At 46.0% G+C, this 27,871-nt stretch overlaps 1 protein-coding gene across 10 annotated transcripts in view; it reads right to left on the bottom strand.

The window, feature by feature from the left end:
* NFIA (nuclear factor I A) overlaps positions 1-27,871 on the bottom strand; it is a 535,857-nt gene that overhangs the window by 212,292 nt on the left and 295,694 nt on the right. For all 10 annotated transcript variants that reach the window (XM_089689685.1, XM_089689684.1, XM_089689680.1 and 7 more), the window contains exon 3: positions 20,510-20,575. In XM_089689685.1, the coding sequence (XP_089545811.1) occupies positions 20,510-20,575 (66 nt within the window). The remainder of the gene's footprint in view (positions 1-20,509; positions 20,576-27,871) is intronic.

Raw genomic sequence — 27,871 nt, 5'->3', positions numbered from 1 at the left:
ACCAATGATGAGGCACTACTCCTCCCACTGCAAAATTACAGTTATGAAGTAGCAACGAAAATAATTTTATGGTTGGGGGTCACCACAACATGAGGAACTGTATTAAAGGGTCGCGGCATTAGGAAGGTTGAGAACCACTGCTCTAGATCTAAGCTATAACTTTTATCAGGACTATATTTTGCAGTTATGAACTATAGTTACTGGAATGACATCATCACTCCTGATAGACGTTATATATTATATACAGTACAGCTTTTAAAAATGTATGAAGATATAGGCAACAGTTACAGGAGTGACATCATAACTCTCTAAATATAAACTATAAATTGTACATAGATTTTATAGGGACTATATTTTACTGATAGAAGCTGAAGTTGCAGGAGTGACATCATAACACTCAGGTATCTTTTGCAGGAGTGACATAATAAACTTCCAGATATAGTGACATCACCGCTCTTTATACAAATAGAGACACATTTATGTATCGTTTTCTCCGCCTTTCCCATCAGAATAGCACTTTAGCGTTGCATCTCCCTTCTCCAGTTGTATGTGTGTCTGCGGTGTGACCTGAGCAGCCGGGTCTCACACTGTCTGTATTAGGAAACTGATCTCCCTCCGTCCGTACGGCACACAGAACGGCGACGTATAGGAAGTACAAGCCACTTTGGCAGAGAGCGTTTCAGAAGATGCGAGAGGCAGCCGGCGCCAGGGTCATTAAACAAGATTGAAGACATCTCTTCTTCTTTCTCTCCATACGCCGTATTTAATACACAAAGTGCCGTATCACCACTTAAACCGTTATTTCGGAAATGTGTCTGCGCTGAGCATTGATAGAGGTAATGTAGGCGAGGGAGCTGACCCAGCGGACGAGCCTGGCGGTATGGTCTCTATAATAAGCCTGTGGATGATGAACTGCAAGTCCCAGCATGCCTGGCTTCAAAAAACATCTTAGTGTAAAAGGACTGAGGCAGGGAACAATTTAAAGATGTTCAGGTATGGATAGTTTCACATAGTCACATTGATCCAGCTTGGGCCAAGGTAACTATGCATATACCATACCTGTGGGATCCCTATAGAACAGGGGTGTCCAACCCGCAGCCCGCGGTGCCTATGGCGGCCCAAGAGAGTTCAGCATGAGGCCTGGGCATGTCTGGAGGGACGCCATGCATAGAAGTACAGTGGCCGGAAGCTACAAGCTAGGTACATGCATATATGCAGGGGCTCTGGGGATGCCGTGCAAGCATCACAGCTGGCATGGAGAATTCAGGCACGGTTGAAGGGATGCCACGGATGCGATTTTTGTAATAGCACCAGCAGCAGTGAATATAGGGACTCCGGACAGTGCCAGGCAAGTAAATGCTGCATGGCTATATCTAAGGGGTGCTGGGGTGGGCTGCTTTCAGTTGTGCCCCCCCCCCACCAGAACCCCTTACCCACAACCTCCTCTCTATCTCAGAGTGCTATGTGGGCAGGTTATGGCCAGAGGAGCCTTGGGCAGGGAGCAGCCCACCCCAGCACCCTCTTAGAGACATCCATGCGGCTGTATGTTGCCCTCATTTACTTTTATAATAAAAAATATTACAATAAAAATGAAGTTTTATTACTCAGTTACATTATCTATATCAGTGATCATTAACTGCCCGACTTTTTCTGTTCATCAGCTATCCTTACTGTTAGTATAATTTATGTGTGGCCCAAGACAATTCCTCTTCTTCCATTGTGGCCCAGGAAGGTCAAAAGGTTGGACATCCCTGCTCTAGAAGCTAGAAATCACTGTGGTAGACACCGCTACTACACTGCTACTACAGTGATCTCCACTGGCCTCTGTGTCCCATGCCGGATTCCCTGTTGAATTGTGAACACAAGAGGTCAGCCACTTGGCATGGGGGGCCATCCAGAGAATACTCTGTATTGTCTTAATGAATGAAAGCGTTCTCTCATTGGATGAGGTGGAGAGGCAGGGTGGCGATGTCACACTCTCCTCCTCAACCAATCAAAGTATGCTCTACATTCATTGGATGAGGTGGAGATGCAGGGAGGTCAGATCATTCTCTCCACCATGTCCAATCAAAGAATGCTCTACATGCATTGAGAAAATGCAAGAGAGAAATCCTCAGCTTCAGAGGAAGTGGGTTGAACGATACTTCAATGATACTTCAACTACTACTTGATATGAGGACATTTGGATGCAAATAAAGTCACTGTATGGGAAGTTTCTGGATTGAAGGTGAAAATTGCAGCCAAAACTAGTTCTGTTATTTTACGTTTAAATGGGCTACTCATTTTTATGTTATTTTTGGCTGAAGTTCAGCTTCAGGTTGTTCCTACAGGACTAAAGGTGAAGGAGAATTTACCCAATGGGAAACCAATGGGAAAAAAAGATAACATGGGGTTTACCCATTCCATCTTCTATCCAAAATGTCTTTAGATCTTTTTTCAAAAAATATATACAGTATATAGTTGTATTCTAATCTATTGCAACCTGATTCAAGAGAGCTCCTCATGTGTGGGTGGGTCTGCTTCCTCAACATGTACAACATCTCCTTGGCCTACTTGCTTTATCACCAATGAGCTTTAGGCGTCCAAAACAGTGATTGGAGGCTCTGACACATTCTCTGGTGGTGTCATGGTGGTCTCCCTTAATTTTTTGTTCATCTTGGAGACCACACTGGGCGGTGAGTGACACCCTTGGTGATAAAACCTGCAGGCCAAGGGGATGTTGTGGATGTTGAGGAAGCAGACCCACCAACCAAGGCAGTGCTGCATCTGACTTGAGGCTCTGACACATTCTCAGTTGTAGAGGCCCAATGATGGTGTCACAGTGGACTCCTCTGATTTTTTATTCATCTTGGAGAGCGCACTTGGGGAGAGAGACACCACCATTTAGCTTTGTAATGGCCATGACAGTTAGGTGGAGAAGTGTATTCTGATATCCTTCCTATGGAGTCACCAAAAATATAAAAGAAACTGGCATAGGATTCAACTTTCCAGCAAACTGAAATATAATTTCTGGGAGGTGTAGACTCCTAGGGCCTATTTCCATTTGCGCGGAGCATTAACACACATTATGTGTTAACATGAGCTACATTAAGGCAATCTATTGAAAGTAATGGGCTGTCAATGTCTTAGTGGCTGGGGTGCCACGTGTATTGCCTTAATGGTTGGGGTGCCATGTCCATTGCCTTATTGGTTAGGTGCCATGCCCATTGTGTTAATGGTTGGGGTGCCATGTCCATTGCCTTATTGGTTAGGTGCCATGCCCATTGTGTTAATGGTTGGGGTGCCATGTCCATTGCCTTACTGGTTGGGTGCCATGCCCATTGTGTTAATGGTTGGGGTGCCATGTCCACTGCCTTATTGGTTGGGTGCCATGCCCACTGTGTTAATGGTTGGGGTGCCATGTCCATTGCCTTATTGGTTGGGTGCCATGCCCATTGTGTTAATGGTTGGGGTGCCATGTCCATTGCCTTATTGGTTGGGTGCCATGCCCATTGTGTTAATGGTTGGGGTGCCATGTCCATTCCCTACTGGTTGGGGTGCCACTTGTATTGTGTTAGTGGTAGGGGTTCCATGTTCATTGTCTTAGTCTTTTGGGTGCCTTGTCTATTTCCTTATTGGTTGGGTGCCATGTTTATTGCCTTATTGGTTGGATGCCACGTCTTTTGCCTTAGTGGTCAGAGTGCCACTTGTATTGCATTAGTGGTTGGGATGCCATTCAAAATGAATGCCACCGCAACACATTTAATGGTTCTGGCATGTTCCAACAATGCACAGTAGTAAATGGTCCTGAAAAAAGCAACAAGTCATCAGTAAAAGGTAAAAACATGTCCTTAATACCCAATTTTCACTAACACGCACTGTGAATAGAGCCCTTGGGTTACGTCAATAGAGAACAATGGAAGTCTTCTGAAATTTTCAGAAGCACCTGACTATTTGACTCAATGCAGGAGTTATTAGTGATTGTGTTCTCTATCTCCTGCTATGCTCACAAATAAATTACGGACATTTGTGCACCAGCTTGCGAGTCCCGAAAAGACTCGGGAAAGGCGTTAATATTGCTCCATTGAAGTCAACGCTGGCTGGAGACACAGTTCTACATGGGGGAAGGGGGAGGGAGACAGGTGTTCAAATAACAGATTTTCAGAGCCAAAAACTAATTTCAGCCAAAATGAGATTTTCTCAGCCCATGTTCTGCAGCTGAAACCAGTCAGGAATAAACCGCCTTAGCCGTACAGTTGACCTAATTCAATCTTGCCAGCGCCGTTCAAACAGAACACACGGCTGGAAACGGAATGACGGTTCTAAAGATTATTCCAATATGGCGTGTTCAGCAGAGATAATCAACAAGTCTAAAGCTGGTGGTACACCGGCAGAATGTTGTTCTACAAAATTCAGTTTTGGATGAATCGAAGGAAAAGGGTGGAGTTTTTTTCTTGAACAAAGGAGGTTCTAACTGGGAATGTGGTTTTTGTTTGGGAAAAATCATACCCTCTTGAAAGGTGCATGTGGTCATCTCGAAATCAGATGCAGAATTTCAAACATTTGTATGGCAATCCAACAGCATTTTTCAGAGGTTTTTTGTTTTTTAAATGTTTTGAGTCCATAATGGTATTATTGAATGCTCTGAGAAACAATTTTTCTGAATTTCCATACAAACGAATGAAATTCTACTGCTCTAATGCCAGCTTAAAGCAGAACTACACCCCCTCAATCAGCATAAACTATTTTTAATCCTTATACTGCTAGCATTAGTAAATAGATTGGAAAGTATATTCTATTTACTTGTTTTAAACTTTTTCTTTTTTTTACATTTCCTCAGTTGCTTCCTGTTTTTTTTGCCTAGGCCAAAATGATGTCATATATCCCAGGAGACTGAATGGGCAATTTTGTTTCTTTCCTTTGGAGGAGGGGCTTTTTCAGTTAAGCATACCCTCCTACCAGCATGCCTGAGCTAAGGGGAGATGGACTCCAGGAAGTAAATGTACATGAATGATCTACTCTTGCTCAAGGTGGCCATCACTGGAAATGGCTAGGGAGGTGATTTTTTTAAAGGGATTTCCAAACAACATAAAGTATGGAGAAATGGATGGATGGGGAGTTTGCTGTGAATATTAAACATTAATCAAACAGCGTTTTCAGTTTTGTGGTGCTCAGATACAGTTTAGTTCCACTGTAATACCAACCCTAGGAAAAACCTTTCAGAGCAACCAATAAGATGGCGGCATCCATATTTCCACGTTTAAAAACATAAGATATAAATGAGCGCTAGGTATAAAGCTGCTAGCATCAAGGTAAACCTCCTACCCTCTAAAAAGTCTGATATAAAAAAGGATGCAGTGCTAAAAAAAATAATACAAGTGAAAATATTATTATTATTATACAGTATTTATATAGCGCCAACAGTTTGGTCAGCGCTGTACATAATAATGGGAGACAGTACATGAGACAGTAACAATACAATAATACACAAGGGGATCGAGGGCCCTGCTCCTTGGAGCTTACAATCTAGGAGGGGGGGATAGTGGTACAGGAGGAAATGGCTGTGGGGGGATGGAGCGGTGGGAAGAGCGGAGGAGATCGGCAATTAGGTAAGGGCGGGGTAGGCTTCCCTGAAGAGATGGGTTTTCAGGGTAAATGCTACAGTAATAATCTTCCCTTGCTCAAGATGGCCACTGCCAGAAATGTCAGGGGGTGTTTTTCAAATTTATTTCTCAGCAAATTAAAACATGGAGACATGGATGGATGTGGGAGTTTACTTTAAATAGTACCAATGAATTTATTTTATTTATTACAGGTACTTATATAGCGCCATCAATTTACACAGCACTTTACATATATATTGTACATTCACATCAGTCCCTAACCCTCAAGGGGTGTACAATCTAAGGTCCCTAACTCACATTCATGCATACACATACTAGGGACAATTTAGACAGGAGCCAATTCACCTACCAGCATGTCTTTGGAGTGTGGAAGGAAACCGGAGTACCCAGAGGAAACCCACGCAGGCACAGGGAGAACATGCAGACTCCAGGCAGGTGGCACCATGGCTGGGATTTGAACCAACAACCTGAGTACTGCCAGGCAGAAGTGCTAACCACCTAGCCACTGTGCTGCATGTTTAAATAGTATTTTTTGGTTTGTGGTGCTCAGATGCAGTGCAGTTCCAATTTAAATTAACATTTTTTTTTTCGTTTTTGTGAGTCCCACTCTAAAGTGTTACTAAACCCCAGACCCTGCATTCACTGTATCTGGTCCCCCCTGGACCCTGCATTCACTATATTTGCTCTCCCCAGACCCTGCATTCACTATATCTGGTCTCCCCGGACCCTGCATTCACTATATCTGGTCTCCCCAGAGCCAGCATTCACTATATCTGGTCTCCCAGGACCCTGCATTCACTATATCTGGTCTCCCCGGACCCTGCATTCACTATATCTGGTCTCCCCACACCCTGCATTCACTATATCCGGTCTCCCAGGACCCTGCATTCACTATATCCGCTCTCCCCGGACCCTGCATTCACTATATAAGGTCTCCCCGGAATCTGCATTCACTATATCTGGTCCTCCCTGGACCCTGTATTCACTATATCTGGTCTCCCCGGACCCTGCATTCACTATATCAGGTCTCCCCGGACGCTGCATTCACTATATCTGGTCTCCCAGGACGCTGCATTCACTATATCTGGTCTCCCCGGACCATGCATTCACTATATCTGGTCTCCCCGGACCCTGCATTCACTATATCAGGTCTCCCCAGACCCTGCATTCACTATATCTGGTCTCCCAGGACAGTGCATTCACTATATCTGGTCTCCCCGGACCCTGCATTCACTATATCTGGTCTCCCCGGACCCTGCATTCACTATATCTGGTCTCCCCGGACCCTGCATTCACTATATCTGGTCTCCCCGGACTCTGCATTTCATATACCTGGTATCCCCGGGCCCTGCATTCTATATAGCAGTATATAGCAGTCTTGTGACTTCTATCAGTGTCCAGCAGAGCACTGGTTAAAGCTTGTCGGAGGAGTTTTCTTTCTGCTCTAGGAGGATGCTGGACCCCTGACCTCTGTCTAGATAGTGCTGATTGGCCCTGTGCTGATCACATGCACTCTCCCAAGAATGAAAAAACCCTCTCTAGCAATACAAACCACACTGAGCATGTGCAGAGTGACTCCACACATGTGTTATCAGGAGGGAGACACTGGAAGAAGGGGAGGATCAGAAAAAACAGGATTAAACATCCTTTTTACACAATGCAGAGGATTAACCCCTTAGGTTCCACAGTGAGTATAACAAGCATGCTTTACTGCATCTACAGACTGATTTCACAGTTGGGGGTTTAGTAACACTTTAAAGTCACAGGTTTATTTAAAGTCACCTACAGACATGATACGGTAAGTGGACGTGCATATGCCTGTTTCCTGGCTGTTAAATGAAGCTCTAATGCCTCTCGTCCCCTTTATGCAAACCCTGAATGTAGTAAAGGCCTGGCCGCCCTTTAGGACTCTTCTTCCTCCATGACCACAAGGAAGGAACTTTCTGTAGGAGAGTTCAGAAAATAGAGGAATGTCAATGATGCCTTCTGCAAGTTGAGTCTTATAAGCGGAAAGCTGTAAAACCGGTCGGTTCAGCTGCTGCTGAATGGCGAGGAGAACAAAAGCGTTTTATGTTGCTGGCCGGGCTCCGGGCTCGGAGTTCTCTCAAATTCTGCTGATTTTAATCTCGCTCACTCTTGGTTTTGAAGAATGAGCTGAGATGAAGCAGATAATCCGGCCATCAGGTCAGATGAAAATTCGGGTAACGAGAACCGGCGCAGCCAGATCGAATTCCGCTCACCGTTACGTTTACTCTTCTTTTTTAGGTGACGGCCGTGAAGATTTAAAATACCGCAAATGTAAGACCCGCTGCTGGAGTCTGCTTATTTCTTTCTACAAAAAAGTTAAAGTGGTGGTCAGGGGCGGACTGACAACTCATGGGGCCCCCGGGCAATAGGGGATCATGGGGCTCCTGTGTCCTTGCCCAACGCAAAAAAGCCTATGAAAAAGGTACCAGGGGCATCTCATGGGGCCCCCTACTGACCCCGGGCCCTCGGGCAGTGCCCGAGTTTCCAAATGGTCAGTCCGCCCCTGTTCCCAGCGCTGCTATTTTTTACATTGAGCTTTGGCAAGTGAGAGGTAGCCATGGGTGGCTCAATGTCTCAGCGTTCCCAACCACAGCACCACCTGCCTGGAGTGTGCACGTTCTCCCTGTGCCTGTGTGGGTTTCCTCCGGGTACTCCAGTTTCCTCCCACACACCAAAGACATGCTGGTAGCAGGGGCGGACTGACAACTCATGGGGCCCCTGGGCAATAGGGCATCATGGGGCCCCTGTGTCCTTGCCCAAACTCAAAAAAGCCTATGAAAAAGGTACCAGGGGCATCTCATGGGGCCCCCTACTGACCCGGGGCCCTCGGGCAGTGCCCGAGTTTCCAAACGGTCAGTCCGCCCCTGGTGGTGGTAAGCCTCCAAAATGAAAAATAAACAAAGCAGATCCCTCTATAGGGTACACTTGCCTCCAACAGTATCTCTGTACATGGGCCAGCAAGGTCTGTACTGCATGCTGCGTTCTTCCTCTGACCTGTTTGTCATTACTGAGTGCTGCGGTGACATAGGGGGGTTGGAGGATGGAACGTCATCGTGTGGCAGGGACACAGGCGTCTGACGCTCCCAGATGTTTTGAGTGCAGGAGAGGCTCTCCGAGGCTGCAGCTCTGGATCAGAGTAAAGGTTGGAGAAATGGCCCAACAGAGAAGTGAGTATATGCTGTCTTCTTTGGCTGAGGATTGCTGATTAAACCTTCAATGTTCATTCACAATAACGGTTGAGGGGTGGTAAAACTCAGTGGATAAGCTGCATTTTTACCGCCTCCACTTTAGCTTCAGAGGCGCTAAAGAGTGACATGCACCCACGCAGGGGTGGACTGACCATTCGGGCTCTCGGGCACTGCCCGAGGGCCCAGGGTCAGTAGAGGGCTCCATTTTATAGGCTTTTATAGGCTTTTTTTTGGGTGTGCTTTGAGTATGGGCACGGTCACAGGGGCCACATGATCCCCTATTGCCCGGGGGCCCCATGAGTTGTCAGTCCACTCCTGCACCCACGTGTACTATGCAGGCACACAAAACGGATGCGACCAAGAGAGTGATATGGACGGGCATGGGGCATGGCATTCAAAACCCCCCAAAAAAGGAAGCATTGAGGAATGCCCCCCCCCCCCCCACAAACAAGAGACACTACTGGAACAGAGAGTTTAATTATATAATAATGATGATTAGGTGGTTTAAGGTCTTGTTTATTGTGCCCCCCCCCATCCCAAACTGCCTTCCCCCCTTAAGCTGCAGTGGCAGTGACTGGGGGTGTTCAAATGCTGCGGCCGTGATGCCTAATATTATGCAGCACATCGAACACGACCCACTCAAGCAACAAGGGGAAGTGCTGCAAACAGTGGCGTCCCGAGGCAGGTTCAGGGGGTGCGCTCCGCACCGGGTGACACCAACCGCACGGGGTGACATCGGACCCGTTCCACGAAAAGGTACGTTGTAAAGCAAGCCGACGATCCCCGCAGGATGGATCCGATTCATCCTGCGGAGATCGTTGGCTTTCTTTACAACCTATCTTTTCTTGGAGCGGGTCCGGTGTCACCCCCTATAGGTCCTGCGGGGATCGTCGGCATGCAACCTATACGGGGTGACACCGGACCCGCTCCAAGAAAAGGTAAGTTGTAAAGAAACCCACATCAATGGGAACACCCTGGACCTCGTCTTCTCCCACCTCAGTACCCTTAACCACTTCACTAACACCCCCTTCCCTCTCTCCGACCACCACCTCCTCACGTTCTCCATCTCCCCTTCCCCTAACTCCCCCCCCCCAGTGCGCCAAACCATCACCAGCCGCAACCTCCGCAACCTGCACCCGGCCCCCCTCCACTCGGCTGCCGACCGCTTGCACGACAGCATCCTTCCACTGTCATGTCCTGACCTAGCCACCACCGCGTACAACGACTCACTATCAGCCACCCTAGACTCTCTGGCACCCCTAACCACACGCAACATCAAACCCAGACCGCTCCAACCATGGCAGAACGACCACACTAAATGCCTCAAACGTCGCAGTCGTGCGCTGGAGAGACTATGGCGCAAAACCAGGTCCCCTCATGCATTCTCCCTCTACAAATCTGCCTTCCTCACCTACACCTCCTCCCTCCACGCCGCCAAGCAGGCCTACTTCGTTGACCTGATCAACACCCTCTCAAACTGCCCTCGCCGACTCTTCTCCACCTTCAACTCCCTGCTCTCTCCCCCCCCTCCTCCACTCAGTACCTCACTTACCGCCCACGAGATTGCCACTCATCTCCATAGCAAGATTGACGCAATCCGCAAGGACATAGTCAACTTGCAGTCTACCTCCCCATCTAGCCTCTCCCCTTCCATCACCCTCTCATCTCTCCCCTCCTCTGACCTTGCAACGGCACTGCCCCCCACCACACCCAAGGCCCTGCCTACCGTAACCCCCCCATCACTGCACTCCTTCAGCCCTACTACCACTGAGGAAGTCACCAGAGTCTTCTCAGAAGCCCGCCTCACTACCTGCCCCCTGGACCCTATCCCCTCTCAACTCCTCCGGTCACCCCCCTCTTCCCTCATCCGCTCCCTTACCCACATCTTCAATCTCTCCCTCGCTACTGGCGTCTTCCCCTCCCCCCTAAAACATGCGCACATCACCCCCATACTCAAAAAGCCCTCCCTGGACCCCACTGACCTCAACAACCTCAGACCAATTTCCCTGCTGCCACTCATGTCCAAGCTCCTTGAGCGCTTGGTCTACGATCGCCTAAGCGCCCACCTAACTGACAACAACCTCCTTGACCCACTACAGTCCGGCTTCCGTCCCCTACACTCCACCGAAACTGCCCTCCTCAAAATCACCAACGATCTACTAACCGCCAAAGCCAAAGGCGACTACTCTGTCCTCCTCCTCCTAGACCTCTCTGCGGCTTTTGACACAGTCGACCACCCCCTCCTCCTTAATAAACTACTCTCCCTTGGCATCAGAGACACCGCTCTCTCTTGGTTCTCGTCCTATCTATCCCAACGCTCCTTCAGCGTTTCCTACAACGGCGCCACCTCCTCTTCCCTCCCCCTCTCTGTTGGGGTCCCCCAGGGCTCTGTCCTTGGACCCCTTCTCTTCTCCATCTACACCTCCTCCCTTGGCAAACTGATACACTCCCACGGCTTCAACTACCACCTCTATGCTGATGATACTCAAATCTACCTATCCACCCCTCACCTCACCCCCACATTCTCCGCCCGCATCACTCACCTCCTAAACGACATCTCTGACTGGATGTCGCTCCATTTCCTCAAACTCAACCTCTCCAAAACCGAGCTTCTCGTCTTTCCCCCTTCCCATGCCCCCCCCCCCCATCCTTTCCATCACTACCAACAACACCACCATCAATCCCGCCCAGCAAGCCAAGGTCCTTGGCGTCATTCTGGACTCAAACCTTTCCTTCCAACCTCATGTCAAATCACTCACAAATACATGCAGGCTCCACCTTCGCAACATCGCCAAAATACGCTCCTTCCTTACCCCAGACACCACTAAACTACTCGTTCACTCCCTGATTATCTCACGCCTTGACTACTGCAACTCCCTCCTCATCGGCCTACCCCAGTGCAAACTCTCCCCGCTTCAGACCATCCTGAACTCAGCTGCCAGACTCATCCACCTCACCAGCCGCTCCACCTCTGCCACCCCCCTCTGCCTCTCCCTCCACTGGCTCCCCATTGCCCAACGCATTAAATTCAAACTGCTCACTCTGACCTATAAAGCCATTCACAACACTGCCCCTAACTACCTCACCGACCTGATTCCCAAGTACCACCCTACCCGTACCCTTCGCTCTTCACAGGACCTCCTTCTATCTTGCTCCATGGTCTCCTCCTCCCACGCACGACTGCAAGACTTCTCCAGGTCCTCCCCCATCCTCTGGAACTCACTACCCCAATCCATCAGACTGTCACCTTCCCTCCTCACCTTCAGGCGCTCCCTGAAAACCCACCTCTTCAGGGAAGCCTACCCCACCCTCACCTAACAGCCGCTGCCCTTCCCTCCTCCTACCACTCCATCCCCCACAGCCGTTTCCTCCTGTACCTCTACCCCCTCCCTCCTAGATTGTAAGCTCGAAAGAGTAGGGCCCTCTTACCCCTTGTGTGCTGTTTGATGTTACTGTACTGTTTCGTGTATTGTCCCCCCTCTATTGTACAGCGCTGAGCAAACCCTTTGGCGCTATATAAACTCGATAAATAAATAAATAAATAAATAAAAAGCTGACGATCCCCGCAGGATGGATCGGATCTGCTGATTGAGCATAATGGATCAGAGTCCGATCCATTATGCTCAATCCGCAGATCCAATCCATCCTGCGGGGATCGTCCGAGGAGTTGTCACCAAATGTTACCGCACCGGGTGACACCAACCCTAGGGACGCCTCTGACTGCAAACACCCCACAACCCCGTGCAATTCATTTGCTCCAGGGGCGGACTGACAACTCATGGGGTCCCCGGGCAATAGAGGATCATGGGGCCCCTGTGTCCTTGCCCACACTCAAAACACACCCAAAAAAGCCTATAAAAGGTACCAGGGGCATTTTATGGGGCCCCCTACTGACCCCGGGCCCTCGGGCAGTGCCCGAGTGCTCGAATGGTCAGTCCGCCCCTTATTTGCTCATCAAAAATAGGGTAAACCAGGCAGTGAAGGGGCATCATATCACCTCCTAAGCGCCTGTCCATCACCTCTAAAAGCGAGCGGTGATGTCTAAAGCTGTGAATCAGTAAATGCAAAGCATTCTCTGACTGGACAAGATGCAACAAGCAGCAGGGCAACTGCTCGGCCCTGGATCTGGAAACTAGAGGAGATCACTGGTGTAGGGGTCCCTGATCACTGGTGTAGGGGTGCCTGCTACTGTGATTTCCATCTTCTAGGTTAGTGGTTGTCAACTTATGAGCTATAGGGGCCCTCAGCTGCGGCCCCTGACATCACCAAGGGGCCTCACATACCGTTCAATACATGTAATGCTTGAGAGGTCAGAGACTGCAAACCTAATAGGGGAAATGAGAGTCAAGAGAGTGTGGACAGGATACAAAAGACACAACTGGGAACATGTTACCTGAGGCTGGTGGAGATCAGAGCTATAACCCTAATCAGTGTTCCCACTGCAGACTGCTGAGGTCTGAGGGCCACACATCATATACTAAAGAGTCGAAAGCGGCCCTTGGGCCACAAGTTGGCACCAGGGGTCCCACAGGTATGGATTATACATAGTTACATTGTTGCAAGCTGTAACCATGTACAAATGACCATACCTGGAGTTAGGCTTTAACCTCCCTGGCGGTCTGATTATTTCCGATTTTTGGTGCTGAAAGCGGTACCATTATTTTGCATGGAAATATGTAGTTTTTATTGTAGGCTGTAATATTTAGGAATAACTCACTGAAATCTGTCCGAACAAGAGTCTAGTAAACATCCGGGGGATGATAAAATTTTAAACACAAAATCATAAATTATAATTTAATAAATAATCATAAAAAATAATAATATAATATTAATACATTTAATTCAATAATGTAATCAAACCAAAAACACTGAAATGTGAAATATAGCGCCAAGTTCGCACATCGCTGAGCAAAGTCGCAGAATCGTTTTCGGTGTCTGATGAGGAATTTCCCCCACGAATCATTATCACTCAATTCTGCAAGTGGTTCTGATTTACTATCGCTGTTCTCTAGCCGGTCTAAAACCGCTTTTGACCTAAAGGGACACTTTTTGGACGCCATGGACGTTTCTCAGTTTCCAGGCAGAAAGAACAGTCAAAATGCAGGCAGGGCGCCGGACAAAGCACTCGGGACAAAATGTATGTGAAATTGGTTGAGACAGCAATGTTTTACTATGTAAAATGTAAAAAAAAAAAATGACATTATTTAAAATTTTTAAATTTCCCGCCGCCGCCGCCCGTACGTTCCGACGTCACAGGGACAGGACACAGAAGCCGGATGCCGGCATTGGCCGAAGGAGATGGCCGGGGACGCTGCAGGGGACACATCGTGGGAGCGCAGGGTAAGGTAAGTGAAGAACAAATGCCGGAGCAGTGCCGCATGGTATTCCCGAGTGTAGCTCGGGGTTACCGCTCTTGGTACTGAAATGTTACCCCGAGCTACACTCGGGAATACCGCTAGGGAGGTTAATGCAGCACAGTGGCTAAATGGTTAGCACTTCCGCCTGACAGTATTGGGGTTGTTGGTTCAAATCACAGCCATGGCACCGCCTGCCTGGGGTTTGTATGTTCTCTCTGTGCCTGTGTGGGTTTCCTCCCACACTCCAAAGACATGCTGGTAGGTGAATTGGCTCCTGTCTGAATTGGCCCTAGTATGTGTATGTATGAATATGAGTTAGGGACCTTAGATTGTACACCCCTTGAGGGTTAGGGACTGATGTGAATGTACAATATAAATGTAAAGTGCTGCGTAAATGTACAGTGCTATATAAGTACCTGAAATAATGAGCCCTACAAGCCACATATATTGATATGATCATTCAATCGATCATTCGATGCAACTAAAATGAATTGAATAAGGATTTTAAAACCCAGATCTTCCATTTGATCGATATAGTGAGCTTTCGATTGATCCTAATGCTGGCAATATAATCAGTCATGGTGGAATTGATCCTTTCTGATTGATCGAACAAATATCTGTACGTGCGTCAGACAACCGGTCGTAATACAGGCCTATTAAACGTTTGTTTTTAATAGATCCTATCTGATCAGGGGCGGACTGACCATTTAGGAACTCGGGCACTGCCTGAGGGCCCGGGGTCAGTAGGGGGCCCCATGAGATGCCCATGAGATGCCCCTGGTACCTTTCATAGGCTTTTTTGGGTGTGGTTTGAGTTTGGGCAAGGACATAGCGGCCCCATGATCCCCTATTGCCTGGGGGCCCGATGAGCTGTCAGTCCGCCCCTGTATCTGATAGATCGCATTTTTAATATCAGACACAGCCGCAGCTTTGAATCCTTGCAGAATCTTGTAGTATGCGCAAAGACGGGGGGTTAGGGTTGATTTACTAAAGGCAAATAGACTGTGCACTTTGCAAGTGCAGTTGCTCCAGAGCTTAGTAAATGAGGAGAAGCTCTGCTGACTTCCATCATCCAATCATGTGCAAGCAAAAATGGTGTTTTTTTATTTCCTTGCATGTGATTGGGTGTTCTTTGCAAAGTGAAGCTTCGCCTCATTTACTAATCTCTGGAGCAACTGCACTTGCAAAGTGCACAGTCTATTTGCCTTTAGTAAATCAACCTCATAGACTTAGGCTATGTTCATATTTTGTGCGTGTCGGGAATCATGCGCTTTCTTGACATACACTGAAACACGCTGCCCTTTAGCAGGTATTAATTCTTAATGGCACCCTCACTTATCTGCCAACACGTGTCTTTTTGTGCGGCCCAAAATGCATGATCCCGCAGCACCATGCGTTCCACTGCAGCACAATTTTGCAAAAGGGTCAGGGACTTCTTTTGCACGTTTTCCACTCACTGAAATGACTAGGCTACCCTACACACACCGTGCAGGAATGTCCAGAAATTGCGTGGAAATGCGCATGCGCTCCGTCGCACCACTGCCACTCATATAATGAATAGATATATACTTTATTGATAGATAAAGATTACTATTAATCAAAAATTTCCATTTGATACAAAAAATGAATCTGCGATATCTTCTATTTCTGTGTCAAATATTAATTCTGAGTGACTTGAATTTTTCATATGAATGAGGGATTTTTTTTTTTTTAACAAAACGTAGTGCTTTATTAACATCAAGCTTACAATACAACATAAATACAGAGAACGACAGTGAACAATGCCAAAAATAATCATTGGATAAAAAAATAACAGAGGGATTTATGTTTTAATTAGATGAATGAGTCTATTTCTGATGTTATAAAATTTGAGGCCTTTCCACTAATTGATTATTGATCAATGGATCTATTTTTTCTAGATACTCTTTTGGGTTGATTTACTAAAGGCAAACAGACTGTGCACTTTGCAAGTGCAGTTGCTCCATTAGTTTAGTAAATGAGGTGAAGCTTCAGTTTGCAAATAATACCCAATCACATGCAAGGAAAATACAAAAAACAGCATTTTTGCTTGCACGTGATTGGATGATGGAAGTCAGCACAGCTTCATCTCATTTACTAAGCTCTGGAGCAGTTGTCCTTGCAAAGTGCACAGTCTAATTGCCTTTAGTAAATCAACCCCAATATATTCCTTGATGATGGATCGCTAAGTTGTGATCGCTTGTACCACATACCATGGGCGGACTGACAACTCATGGGGCCCCCGGACAATAGGGGATCATGAGGCCCCTGTGTCCTCACCCACACTCAAACCACTCCCAAAAAAGCCTATGAAAGGTACCAGGGGCATCTCATGGGGCCCCCTACCAGAGACGGACTGACAACTCATGGGGCCCCCGGACAATAGGGATCATGAGGCCCCTGTGTTTTCACCGACACTCAAACCACTCCCAGAAAAGCCTATGAAAGGTACAAGGGGCATCTCATGGGGCCCCCTACCAGGGTCGGACTGACAACTCATGGGGCCCCCGGACAATAGGGATCATGAGGCCCCTGTGTCTTCACCCACACTCAAACCACTCCCAAAAAAGCCTATGAAAGGTACCAGGGGCATCTCATGGGGCCTCCTACCAGGGGCGGACTTACAACTCATGGGGTCCCCGGGCAATAGGGGATCATGGGGTCCCTGTGTCTTTGCCCAAACTCAAAAAAGCCTATGAAAAAGGTACCAGGGGCATCTCATGGGGCCCCCTACTGACCCCAGGCCCTCGGGCAGTGCCCGAGTTTCCAAATGGTCAGTCCTCCCCTGCCCCCGGGCCCTCAGGCACTGCCCGAGTGTCCAAAATGGTCAGTCCGCTCCTGGTCAATACATGAATGGCCACCCTAACACACTTTGGGCTACAACCTTAAACACTGTTTTATCTCTCTATTGAGGAACCACAAGTCCAAGCAAGCTCTTCCTACAGGGGTTGCACTTTCCTCTGTGCAAGCAAATGCAATGGCACCGGAAATGTCTCCAGGGACAGATATGGCCAGGAAATAACCAACTCCAACTTTTCTAACTTTAAGACGAATCTTCCCCTGCCGTGTGCGTTTTTCGGCCTACAGTGGGCGCTGTGAGTCTATTTTTCATGGGTGTGGCCACGCAGCTGTAAATGGCATATTTGAATACTACTCTGGAACGTTAACCGAGATCACAGTGTGTCAGTTAGTTGTGCAAGAAACAGGCGTGCGTTTTATTAATCCCGGGGGAGACAAAAAAATATTAGAATTAGCGTGCGAGAAACAAGGAGCTTTACAAGAAGCCGGAGAATTCTGAAAATAGATTCTCGGGGATGCAGGAAGATGCAGTTTTATACGAGAGCTGAAAAGTGCAAGGCGAATAATTCACATAAGAAAGACAAATTCTCTCTCTGCTGGACACCGGGACTAATGATCTGCAGGGCCTGTTCAAGGGAGGCGCCTAACGCAAAGTTGGGGCCCATTCACTGCATGGCATGTGAGCAGCACAGGATCAATGCAAGGGCACATGTTGCTGCGGTAAGGTGGGTTGTAGTGTATCACCTAAAAACTTTCTGCAATACACTGCGTCGCAACGCTCTGCATATAACGAACAAGGTGTCATTTTGAGAAACTTTAAAAAAGTTTTTTAAAAAAAATGGCAGGGACAGGGGCGGACTGACCACTTGGAAACTAGGGCACTGCCCGAGGGCCCGGGGTCAGTAGGGGGCCCCATGAGATGCCCCTGGTACCTTTTTCATTTTTTTGAGTTTGGGCAAGGACACAGGGGCCCCATGATCCCCTATTGCCCGGGGGCCCCATGAGTTGTCAGTCCGCCCCTGGGCAGGCAATGTCCCTTGCTACCCCTACGCAGCGTACACCAGGGCGCATGTGTTCTAGTGGCATGGTGTGAATAAGTCCCTAAAGCACTTGTTGGGTAGATGTTACCGGAATGATTTTCAGTGGAAAGGTGCAAAAAAGTAAACAAAAAAGAAAAAAAAAAACTCTCCTAAAAAGTAAAAGAGAATAGAAGTATCACCGTGTCCTAAGTCAGGGGTCTCCTTCAGGCTTTAGGGGGGCCGGACTGTGGCCAGTGGGAGTAACCCATGTTATCATTGGTTTTAGTGGGTGGAATTGTGATCCTATTGTTGGTATCAGTGACAGGAATAGTGCCCCATCATTGGTATCAGTGGGAGGAATAGTGCCCCATCATTGGTATTAGTGGGAGGAATAGTGCCCCATCATTGGTGTCAGTGGGAGGAATAGTGCCCCATGATTGGTGTCAGTGGGAGGAATAGTGTCCCATCATTGGTATCAGTGGGAGGAATAGTGCCCCATCATTGGTGTCAGTGGGAGGAATAGTGTCCCATCATTGGTGTCAGTGGGGGGAATAGTGCCCATCATTGGTATTAGTGGGAGGAATAGTGCCCCATCATTGGTGTCAGTGGGAGGAATAGTGCCCCATCATTGGTGTCAGTGGGAGGAATAGTGCCCCATCATTGGTGTCAGTGGGAGGAATAGTGCCCCATCATTGCTGTCAATGGGGGGAATAGTGCCCCATCATTGGTATCAGTGGGAGGAATAGTGCCCCATCATTGGTGTCAGTGGGAGGAATAGTGCCCCATCATTGGTATCAGTGGGAGGAATAGTGTCCCATCATTGGTGTCAGTGGGAGGAATAATGCCCCATCATTGGTATCAGTGGGAGGAATAGTGCCCCATCATTGGTATCAGTGGGAGGAATAGTGCCCCATCATTGGTATTATTGGGAGGAATAGTGCCCCATCATTGGTATCAGTGGGAGGAATAGTGCCCCATCATTGGTATTAGTGGGGGGAATAGTGCCCCATCAGGTGGCGGGGACATAACACAGGAAACTGTAAAGCTGAACCATGATGTGGAGTTGTCACTGGCCTGACTGTGCGATAGGAGAGAGGAGTAAGAATTACAAGACTTTTAGCTGTCTGGCTGGTATTCCTATTTAAAGTGGTTGTAAACCCTTCCATATACCCAGTGAATTGACCTCAGGTGACAAATTCTCCTGCATAAGTTGTACCTGTTCATCTGAATATTTCTTCTCTCTACAAGTTGTACCTGTTTATCTACAGCTTTCTGTCCCCTACATCCATTTAAAGTGCAGAATTTACACAGGATCTCTCAGCTCTGAAAAGCAGGGGGCAGGGAGCTGAAGTTACACACTGCAGAGCTCAGTAAGGAGAGCTCTGAGAGCTGATTGGAGGGTAGGGACCCCCCTCCCCCTTCCACATAGCACACAGGAACAGAGCTGAGGCTGTCAATCTGCTGGGGCTGCTCCCTGTCACAATTTTTCTCTTAATGTCAGGAAAATTTGTCAGAAGTGATACATGCTGATAGCAGAGGAACGAAGCAGCAGACAGAAATGACACTTAGTGCTCTGGATTGGGACAAGTACACACTCTAGAGGGATATGCTGTCAGGGTTCTCCAAACTATCTGAACAAAGGGACAGCTTACTGTCCTTCAGACTTTAGGGGGGCCGGACTGTGGGCCTTTGGGAATAGAAAATGTCCTGGTGTCAGTGGGAATAAACATTGCCATCTTTGGTGTCAGTGAGAGGAATAGTGCCCACTGTTGCTGTCATTGAGAGGGATAGTGCCCCATTATTGGTGTCAGTGGGAGGGATAGTGCCCCTTTGTTGGTGTCAGTGGAAGGAATAGAGCCCCAAGGGCTGGATAAAGGCAAGCAAAGGGCCACATCTGGCCATTGGGCCACAGTTTGGAGACCACTGATCTATATAATACCTCAACCTTTTCATTTTTTTTCTAATAATCCTGCCCTGCCAATTCTGCTTGTGGATAGTGATAATTATGACAGACGAATGGTCGCAGCGTCCTATTGTTTAATATTTATGGATGTGTTCTGATTCCAGCTCCACATACATAAAATATTGATTGAAAACAGAAATTGATGTACACAGCGCAAAATTATTATTTGTGTCGCCAAACAACCAAAATGTCTCCTGATGTATCCCTGCCTATAGAAGTTCAGGATCTCTGCCAGTCTCTGCCAACAGGACCCTGCCCAGGGCCAGTCATAGACTATGGCATCCCGGGAACAACAAGGCAAGCCATACATGATGTGGCTCGGAGTGAGGACACCGCAGGATCCATGGACCCTAATATTAAAAGTCAGAAGCTACAGTATTTGTAGTTGCTGACTTCTAATTTTTTTTTGGCACAGGGGGGGCGCTTTAAGATGAAAATTTTAAATCAAACTTCTACTAGTGTATGGCCAACTTTATTCCTATCCCACAATTGCTATATACTGTGTATGATATATATACGAAGACAAACAACTCACCATTCTCTGGCTGGTCCTTGATGTCAGCCTCACTGGGCTGGCTGGGACTCTCTGATTGACTTGAATCTATAAAATAAAGAAAACCCATTTTATTACAGGTACTTATATAGCGCCATCAATGTTACGCAGCGCTTTACATATATATTGTACAATCACATCAGTCCCTAACCCTCAAGGGGCGTAAATCTAAGGAGCCAATTAGCCTACCAGCATGTCTTTGGAGTGTGGGAGGAAATCGGAGTACCCAGAGGAAACCCACAAAGGCACAGGGAGAACATGCAAAAGGTTTGTTCACATGTGATTTGATCCGTGAATAGTGATCTGCTGTTCAGAGAACATCTGACAGGTGGTAAGGAGGAGGGGTTGTATTACCTACTCCCCTCCTGCTCTAACCTCTTGAACCCTGCACTAGTTGGGGGCGCTTGCAGAGTGGAGGCGCTTGCAGAGTGGCCCCATTTACTTGAATGAATAGTGTTCGGCGGGTGTTATGCCCATCTAAAGCAACAGGGGGTATTATTCCTGCTGTGGGCGCAGCATGTGTGCACCCTCAAACTCTGCTTCTAAATAAAGGGGAGTGATTGGGGGGCAGTAAAAACATGGCTCAACTGCAGGGTTTTGGCAGCCATGAGGGTTCCATTCTTCTTACTGATCACAAATGTAAGGGACATTAGTCCCATTGACCTCAATGAATTGGTCTTGGAAAGGCTCCCAGAGACTAAGGCTGTGTGTATATTTACAGTTAGGTCCATATATATTTGGTCACAGGCACAATTTTAGTTTTTTTCAGATATTTACCAAAACATATTCAAGCTATAGTTATATAATGGATATGGGCTGAAAGTGAGCACTCTCAGGTTTAATTTGAGGGTATGTACATCATTGGACGAAGGGCTTCGGAATTACAGCTCTTAAGAGTAGCCATCCCCCCTTTTTCAAGAGACCAAAAGTAATTGGACAGTTGAATCAAAAGCTGTTTCATGGCCAGGTGTGGGCTACTCCGTTGTTTCTTCGTCAATTAAGCAGGTAAAAGGTCTGGAGTTGATTCTAAGTGTGGTATTTGCATCTGGAATCTCTTGCTGTGAATACATCATGCGTTCAAAGGAGCTGTCCATGCAAGTGAAACAAGTCATTGTAAGGCTTCAAAACTGAAACAAATCCATCAGAGAGATCGCAGCAACATTAGGAGCGGCCAAATCAACAGTTTGGTCCATTCTGAGGAAAGAAGAACGCACTGAGCTCAGCAACATAAAAAGGCATGGACGTCCACGGAAGATAACAGTGCTGGATGATCGCAGGATCCTTTCTATGGTAAAGAAAAACCCATTCACAACATCCAGACAAGTGAAGGACACTTTCCAGGAGGTGGGCGTATCATTGTCAAAGTCTACAATCAAGAGAAGACTTCACGAGAGCAAACACAGAGGGTTCACCACAGGGTGCAAACCATTCATAAGCCTGAAGAATAGAAAAGCCAGATTAGACTTGGTCAAAAAACATCTAAAAAAGCCAGACCAGTTCTGGAAAAGCATTCTTTGGATGGATGAAACTAAGATGAATCTGTACCAGAATCACAGGAAGAAAAAAGTGTGGAGAAGGCTTGGAACAGCTCATGATCCAAAGCACACAACGTCATCTGTAAAACATGGTGGAGGCAGTGTGATGGCATGGGCATGCATGGCTTCCAGTGGCACTGGGTCATTGATGGTTATTGATTATGTGACAGAAGACAGAAGCAGCCGGATGAATTCTGCAGTGTTTATAGATATACTCTCAGCCCAGATTCAGCCAAGTTGATTGGACGGCGCTTCACAGTACAGATGGACAATGATCCAAAACACACTGCAAAAGCAACCCAGGAGATTTTGAAGTAAAAGAAGTGGAATATTCTGCAATGGCCGAGTCAATCACCTGATCTCAACCCAATTGAGCATGCATTTCACTTGCTGAAGGCAAAACTAAAAGCAGAAAGACCCACAAAGAACAACTGAAGACAGCTGCAGTTAGAGCCTGGCAAAGCAACAGAAAGAATAAAACCCAGTCTTTGGTAATGTCCATGGGTTCCAGACTTCAGGCAAAGCATCAGAAAGGAGGAAACCCGGTCTTTGGTCATGTCCATGGGTTCCAGACTTCAGGCAAAGCATCAGAAAGAAGGAAACCCAGTCTTTGATCATGTCCATGGGTTCCAGACTTCAGGCAGTCATTGCCAGTAAAGGATTCTCAACAAAATATTAAAAATGAACATTTTATTTATGATTATGTTCATTTTTCTAATTACATTTGAGCCCCTGAAAATGGAGGGACTGTGTATAAAAATGGTTGCAGTTCCTAAAATTTGTACTTGATATTTATGTTCAACATCTTGAATTAAAGCTTAAAGTCTGCACTTCAGATTCATTTGGATTGTTTGTTTGTTTTAATTTATTCTGGTGGCATACAGAGACAAAAGTATGACAATTGTGCCTGTGTCCAAATATATATGGACCTAACTGTATATTCTGTATATATAGAATTTAAATGTAAAAAATATACTATACCCTTTAACGCAAGATACCTTATTGGAAGATAGCAAATACTGATTAGGTTCCTAAAATGAGGTTCCAATGAGGCCCCCAGGGTTCCAGATGCAAATACTGACTTTGTGAAAGTCAGAGCATATACTGTATATATGATGCATTAATTCTGCAATGTAACTGTATATATGTATAGAATATACCCTTTAAAACAAGGTACCCTTACTGTAAGATAGCAAATACCAATGTGCTTCCTATAATGGGGCTCCAATGAGGCCCCAAGGCTCATGATGCAAACGCTGACTTTGAAAAAGTCAGAACAGATATATAATACATTCATTTTGAAATGTAAGTTTGTACATACAGTATATGAATATAATATACTCTTCAAAGCAAGGTAGCCCATGGTTAGATAGCAACACCAATGTCTTTCCTATAATAAGGCTTTAATGAGGCCCCTGGGCTCCTGATGCAAATGCTGACTTTGAGAAAGTCAGAGCTTGTACATGATACGTTCATTTTATAAGTATACAATATACCCTTTAAAGTAAGGTACCCTATTGTACGATAGCAAATACCAATGTGTTTCCTATAATGAGGCTCCAATGAGGCCCCAAGGCTCCCGATGCAAATGTCGACTTTGTGAAAGTCAGAAGATATATATAATACATTAATTTTGAAATGTAACTTTGTACATACAGTATATGTATATAATACACCCTTTAAAGCAAGGTACCCCATGGTAAGATAGTACTACCAATGTACTTCCTATAAAAAGGCTCCAATGATGCCCTGGCCTTCTTATGCAAATGCTGACAGTGCTTGTATAATACATTCATTCTGGAATGTAACTTTCTATATACTATAGGTATATAATAGACCTTTTAAAGTAAGGCACCCTTTTGTGTTTCCTATAATGAGGCTTCAGTGAAGCCCCCAGGGCTCCAGATGCAAATGCTGACTTTGAGAAAGTCAGAGCATATATATGATGCATTCATTTTAAAATGTTACTTTGTATAAATGTATATAATACACCCTTTAAAGCAAGGTACCCTATTGTAGGATAGCAAGACCAATATGTTTCCTATAATGAGGCTCCACTGATGCCCTGGGCTCCTGATGCAAATGCTGACTTTGTGAAAGTCAGAGCTTGTACATTATTATTATTATTATAATACAGGATTTATATAGTGCCAACGGTTTGCTCAGCGCTTTACATTATAGTGGGAGACAATACAGCAACAATACAGTTCAATACAAGAGGGATTTGAGGCCCCTGCTCCTTGGAGCTTACAATCTAGGAGGGAGGGGTGAGTGGTACAGTAGGTAGTCACTGTGGGAGATGGAGTTGTTGGAAGATTAGAGGATTCCGGAATTAGCAGAGGGAGGGATAGGCTTTCCTGAAGAGAAAGCTAAGTAGAGTAGGTGATAGTCTGATAGGTTGGGGTAGGGAGTTCCAGAGGATGGGTGCCGCCCTGGAGAAGTCTTGGAAACAAGCTTGGGAGGAGGAGATAAGGGAGGTAGAAAGTAGGAGGTCTTGCGAGGAGCGGAGTGTACGGTTGGGGTGATATTTAGAGATGAGATTGGTTATGTAAATTGGGGCAGTGTTGTGGATGGCTTTATATGTCATTGTTAGAGTTCTGAATTTTACATAATACATGTGTTTTGAAATGTAACTTTGCATATACTATATGTATAGAATATGCCCTTTAAAGTAAGGCACCCTATTGTAAGATAGCAGTACCAATATGTTTCCCTTAATGAGGCTCCAGTGAGGCCCCCAGGGCTCCTGATGCAAAAGCTGACTTTGTGAACGTCAGAACATATATATGATCTCCTCCAAATCCCACAACGTAACCCCCAATAGCCAAGTGACTACCGCGAGTCCCAATCAGCACCGGTAGGATGTGGAGTCGGAGGCGTTAGCTTACAGTAAGGGTCATCGATCTTTTCTATCTAAATTGTAATTTAGACTCTCTGCCCCCACTTGCCTCCATACAGATATTATGGAGTGTGAACAATGCAATCCTGTGTATGGCAAACGGCGGTCTTCAGTGCATTTTTGTGGTTTAATTTGTTTTATGTACGCTGAATTAAATATCACGATGATTTCCTCTTTAATTAAACAAACCTCGGCTGTCGTCTGAAATAAAATATTGTCTCCTGCAAGGACGGCTCAGTTCCGCGCCTTCGAGATGAATTGAGATGATAAAGCAGCCGTCTAAGTTTCATAGTCCCACTGTGCACTAATGTGTAAAGCAGCGAGAGCTGTCAATCACCCGGGGGGCAATGGGCAATCAGGTGAATAGATTAATATTTGCCCATACATAATTAATGGCAGTGACTGATCCATATTGGAAGCATTACCATTAAATCAATAGAATTACTTAGCGCAGTGGACTTTGCATATCCTATTGACATTGTGTAGCGAGCATTAAGTCATTGCGATTTCCCAAGAGCCAACGGGAAGGCTGAACGACCACCTGCTTAAACACTGATATCCCGCTGATTAACAAAACTTTATTTATTCCCTATTTTGCTAAGTATGCCGGGCTGCAAGCATGTTGTCATGATATATATTTTCCTTGCTTTAATTCATCATGCATAAACTGTCTTCCCTAGGGATAGGCACTATGAGCGGCAGCACCTCCGCTTGCCTAACTTGGAGCCTTCTGCATCTGCAACCTACTAATAAAAATAGGGTGTGGCATATTGCGCACATCAATGAACTGTCACCAGAGAAGTCGACATATATAAACAATCAACAGACATTGAAGAATTTGCCTACAGCCCTTGGCTGTAGTAGTATAGCACGGCAGGTTGGCAGACGTGCCAAGGCACCCTCTCTATATATTTTTATTTACTTTTATTGTATATGGATTGTAAGATGCAATGCTACCATACATATGTTCTGCTTACAAGGCCCTGTAGGGTCCCCCTGGTGAAAGTGAAACATTAAAATCTGACACTGCAGTCCTGGCACTGGTGTCCACTTTGGAGAAGAAGGGCTGGTCTTGCTCCTCCCCTGAGGATCCTGGCACAGAAGTGGTCAGTATGAAAACAAGAGGTTACATTTACATTTTGTGGGGTTTGTGTAAAGGCTGCAGGGTGAGGTAGTGTAGGGGTTAGAGCTGTAGGGAGAGTTAGTGGTGGGGTTACAAGTAGGTTCATGTTAGGGTAAAAGAGAACATTTTATGGTTAAGGGAGGTTTTAGGGTTACGGGAATGGTTCGTGTTATGATTCCGGTAGTGTTAGGATTATAGGGAGGGTTAGTGTTAGAGTTACATGGAGGGATAGCATTAAAGTTACAGGAAGGATTCTGTTGGGTTAAAAAAAGTATTAGTGTTAGGGTTACATGGAGGGATAGCATTAAAGTTACAGGAAGGATTACTGTTGAGTTAAAAAAAGGATTAGTGTTAGGGTTACAGCGAGGGTTAATGTTAGGTTTATTGGAAGTATTAGTGTTAGGATTCCATGGAGGGTTACATGAAGATTTACAAGGAGGGTTACAGTAATATTGCAGGAAGGGTTAGTTTTAGGGTTACAGCGAAGGTTAGTATTAGGGTTACATGATGGGTTAGTGTTGATTTACAGGAAGGGTTAGTGATAGGGTTACAGGGAAGGTTAGTGTTAGGGTTACAGGGAAGGTTAGTGTTAAGGTTACAGAGAAGATTAGTATTAGGAATACATGATAGGTTAGTGTTGGGTTACAGGGAGGGTTAGTGTTAGGGTTACAGAGAAGGTTAGTGTTGGGGTTATAGGGAGGGTTAGTCTTGGGGTTACAGGGAAGGTTAGTATTAGAGTTACACAATGGATTAGTGTTGGTTTAAAGAAATGGTTAGTGTTAGGGTTACAGGGAAGGTTAGTGTTGGGTTACAGGAAGGGTTAATGTTAGGGTTACAGGGAATGTTAGTGTTGGGGTTACAGGGAGGGTTAGTGTTAGGGTTACAGGGAATGTTAGTGTTAGGGATACAGGGAATGTTAGTGTTAGGGATACAGGGAAGGTTAGTGTTGGGGTTATAGGGAGGGTTAGTGTTGGGTTACACGGAGGGTCAGTGTTAGGATTACAGGGAAGTTTAGTGTTAGGGTTACAGGGAAGGTTAGTATTAGAGTTACACGATGGGTTAGTGTTGGTTTAAAGGAAGGGTTAGTGTTGGGTTACAGGGAAGGTTAGTGTTAGGGTTACAGGGAAGGTCAGTGTTAGGGTTACAGGGAAGGCTAGTGTTGGAGTTATAGGGAGAGTTAGTGTTGGGTTACAGGGAAGGTTAGTGTTGGGTTACAGGGAAGGTTAGTGTTGGGTTACAGGGAAGGTCAGTGTTAGGGTTACAGGGAAGGCTAGTGTTGGAGTTATAGGGAGAGTTAGTGTTGGGTTACAGGGAAGGTTAGTGTTAGGGGTACAAGGAGGGTTAGTGTTAGGGCAACAGGAAGGGTTACTGTTAATGTTACAGGGAGCGTTAGTTTAATGATTACAGTGAAGTTTAAGTAGTAGAGGTTAGTGCTAGGGTTACAAAGTAGAATAGTGTTAGGGTCATGGTCACAGAGAAAGTCGCTATAATGGTTAAAGGAAGGATTGATGTCAGGGTTAAAGGAAGGATTAGTGTTAGGGTTGCAGGGAGGGTCATTGTTAGAGTTAGTGTATGGGAGCAAAGTGTAGGTAATCTATTTCAGCACCAGAAGCTCCTGATAAGATGTACTGTATAGCAGTAAAAGCCAGTATATTAGCTAAACTAGCTGAAAATAGGTTTTAAGTTTATTTGCATTTTCTGTTGTTTAAAAACATATTTACAATGAACACCACACAAGCTCATGCTAATAGTGTGCTCATCAAAAATGAGTTTACATTACTATCTGG

The sequence above is a fragment of the Staurois parvus genome, unplaced genomic scaffold, assembly GCF_062004578.1.
Source record: "Staurois parvus isolate SC_StPar_1 unplaced genomic scaffold, SC_StPar_1.0 ptg000491l, whole genome shotgun sequence".
In the NCBI taxonomy this organism is placed as follows: domain Eukaryota; kingdom Metazoa; phylum Chordata; class Amphibia; order Anura; family Ranidae; genus Staurois; species Staurois parvus.
The sequence above is the reverse complement of the archived record's forward strand: the minus strand, read 5'-3'. Positions and strand labels throughout refer to the sequence as shown.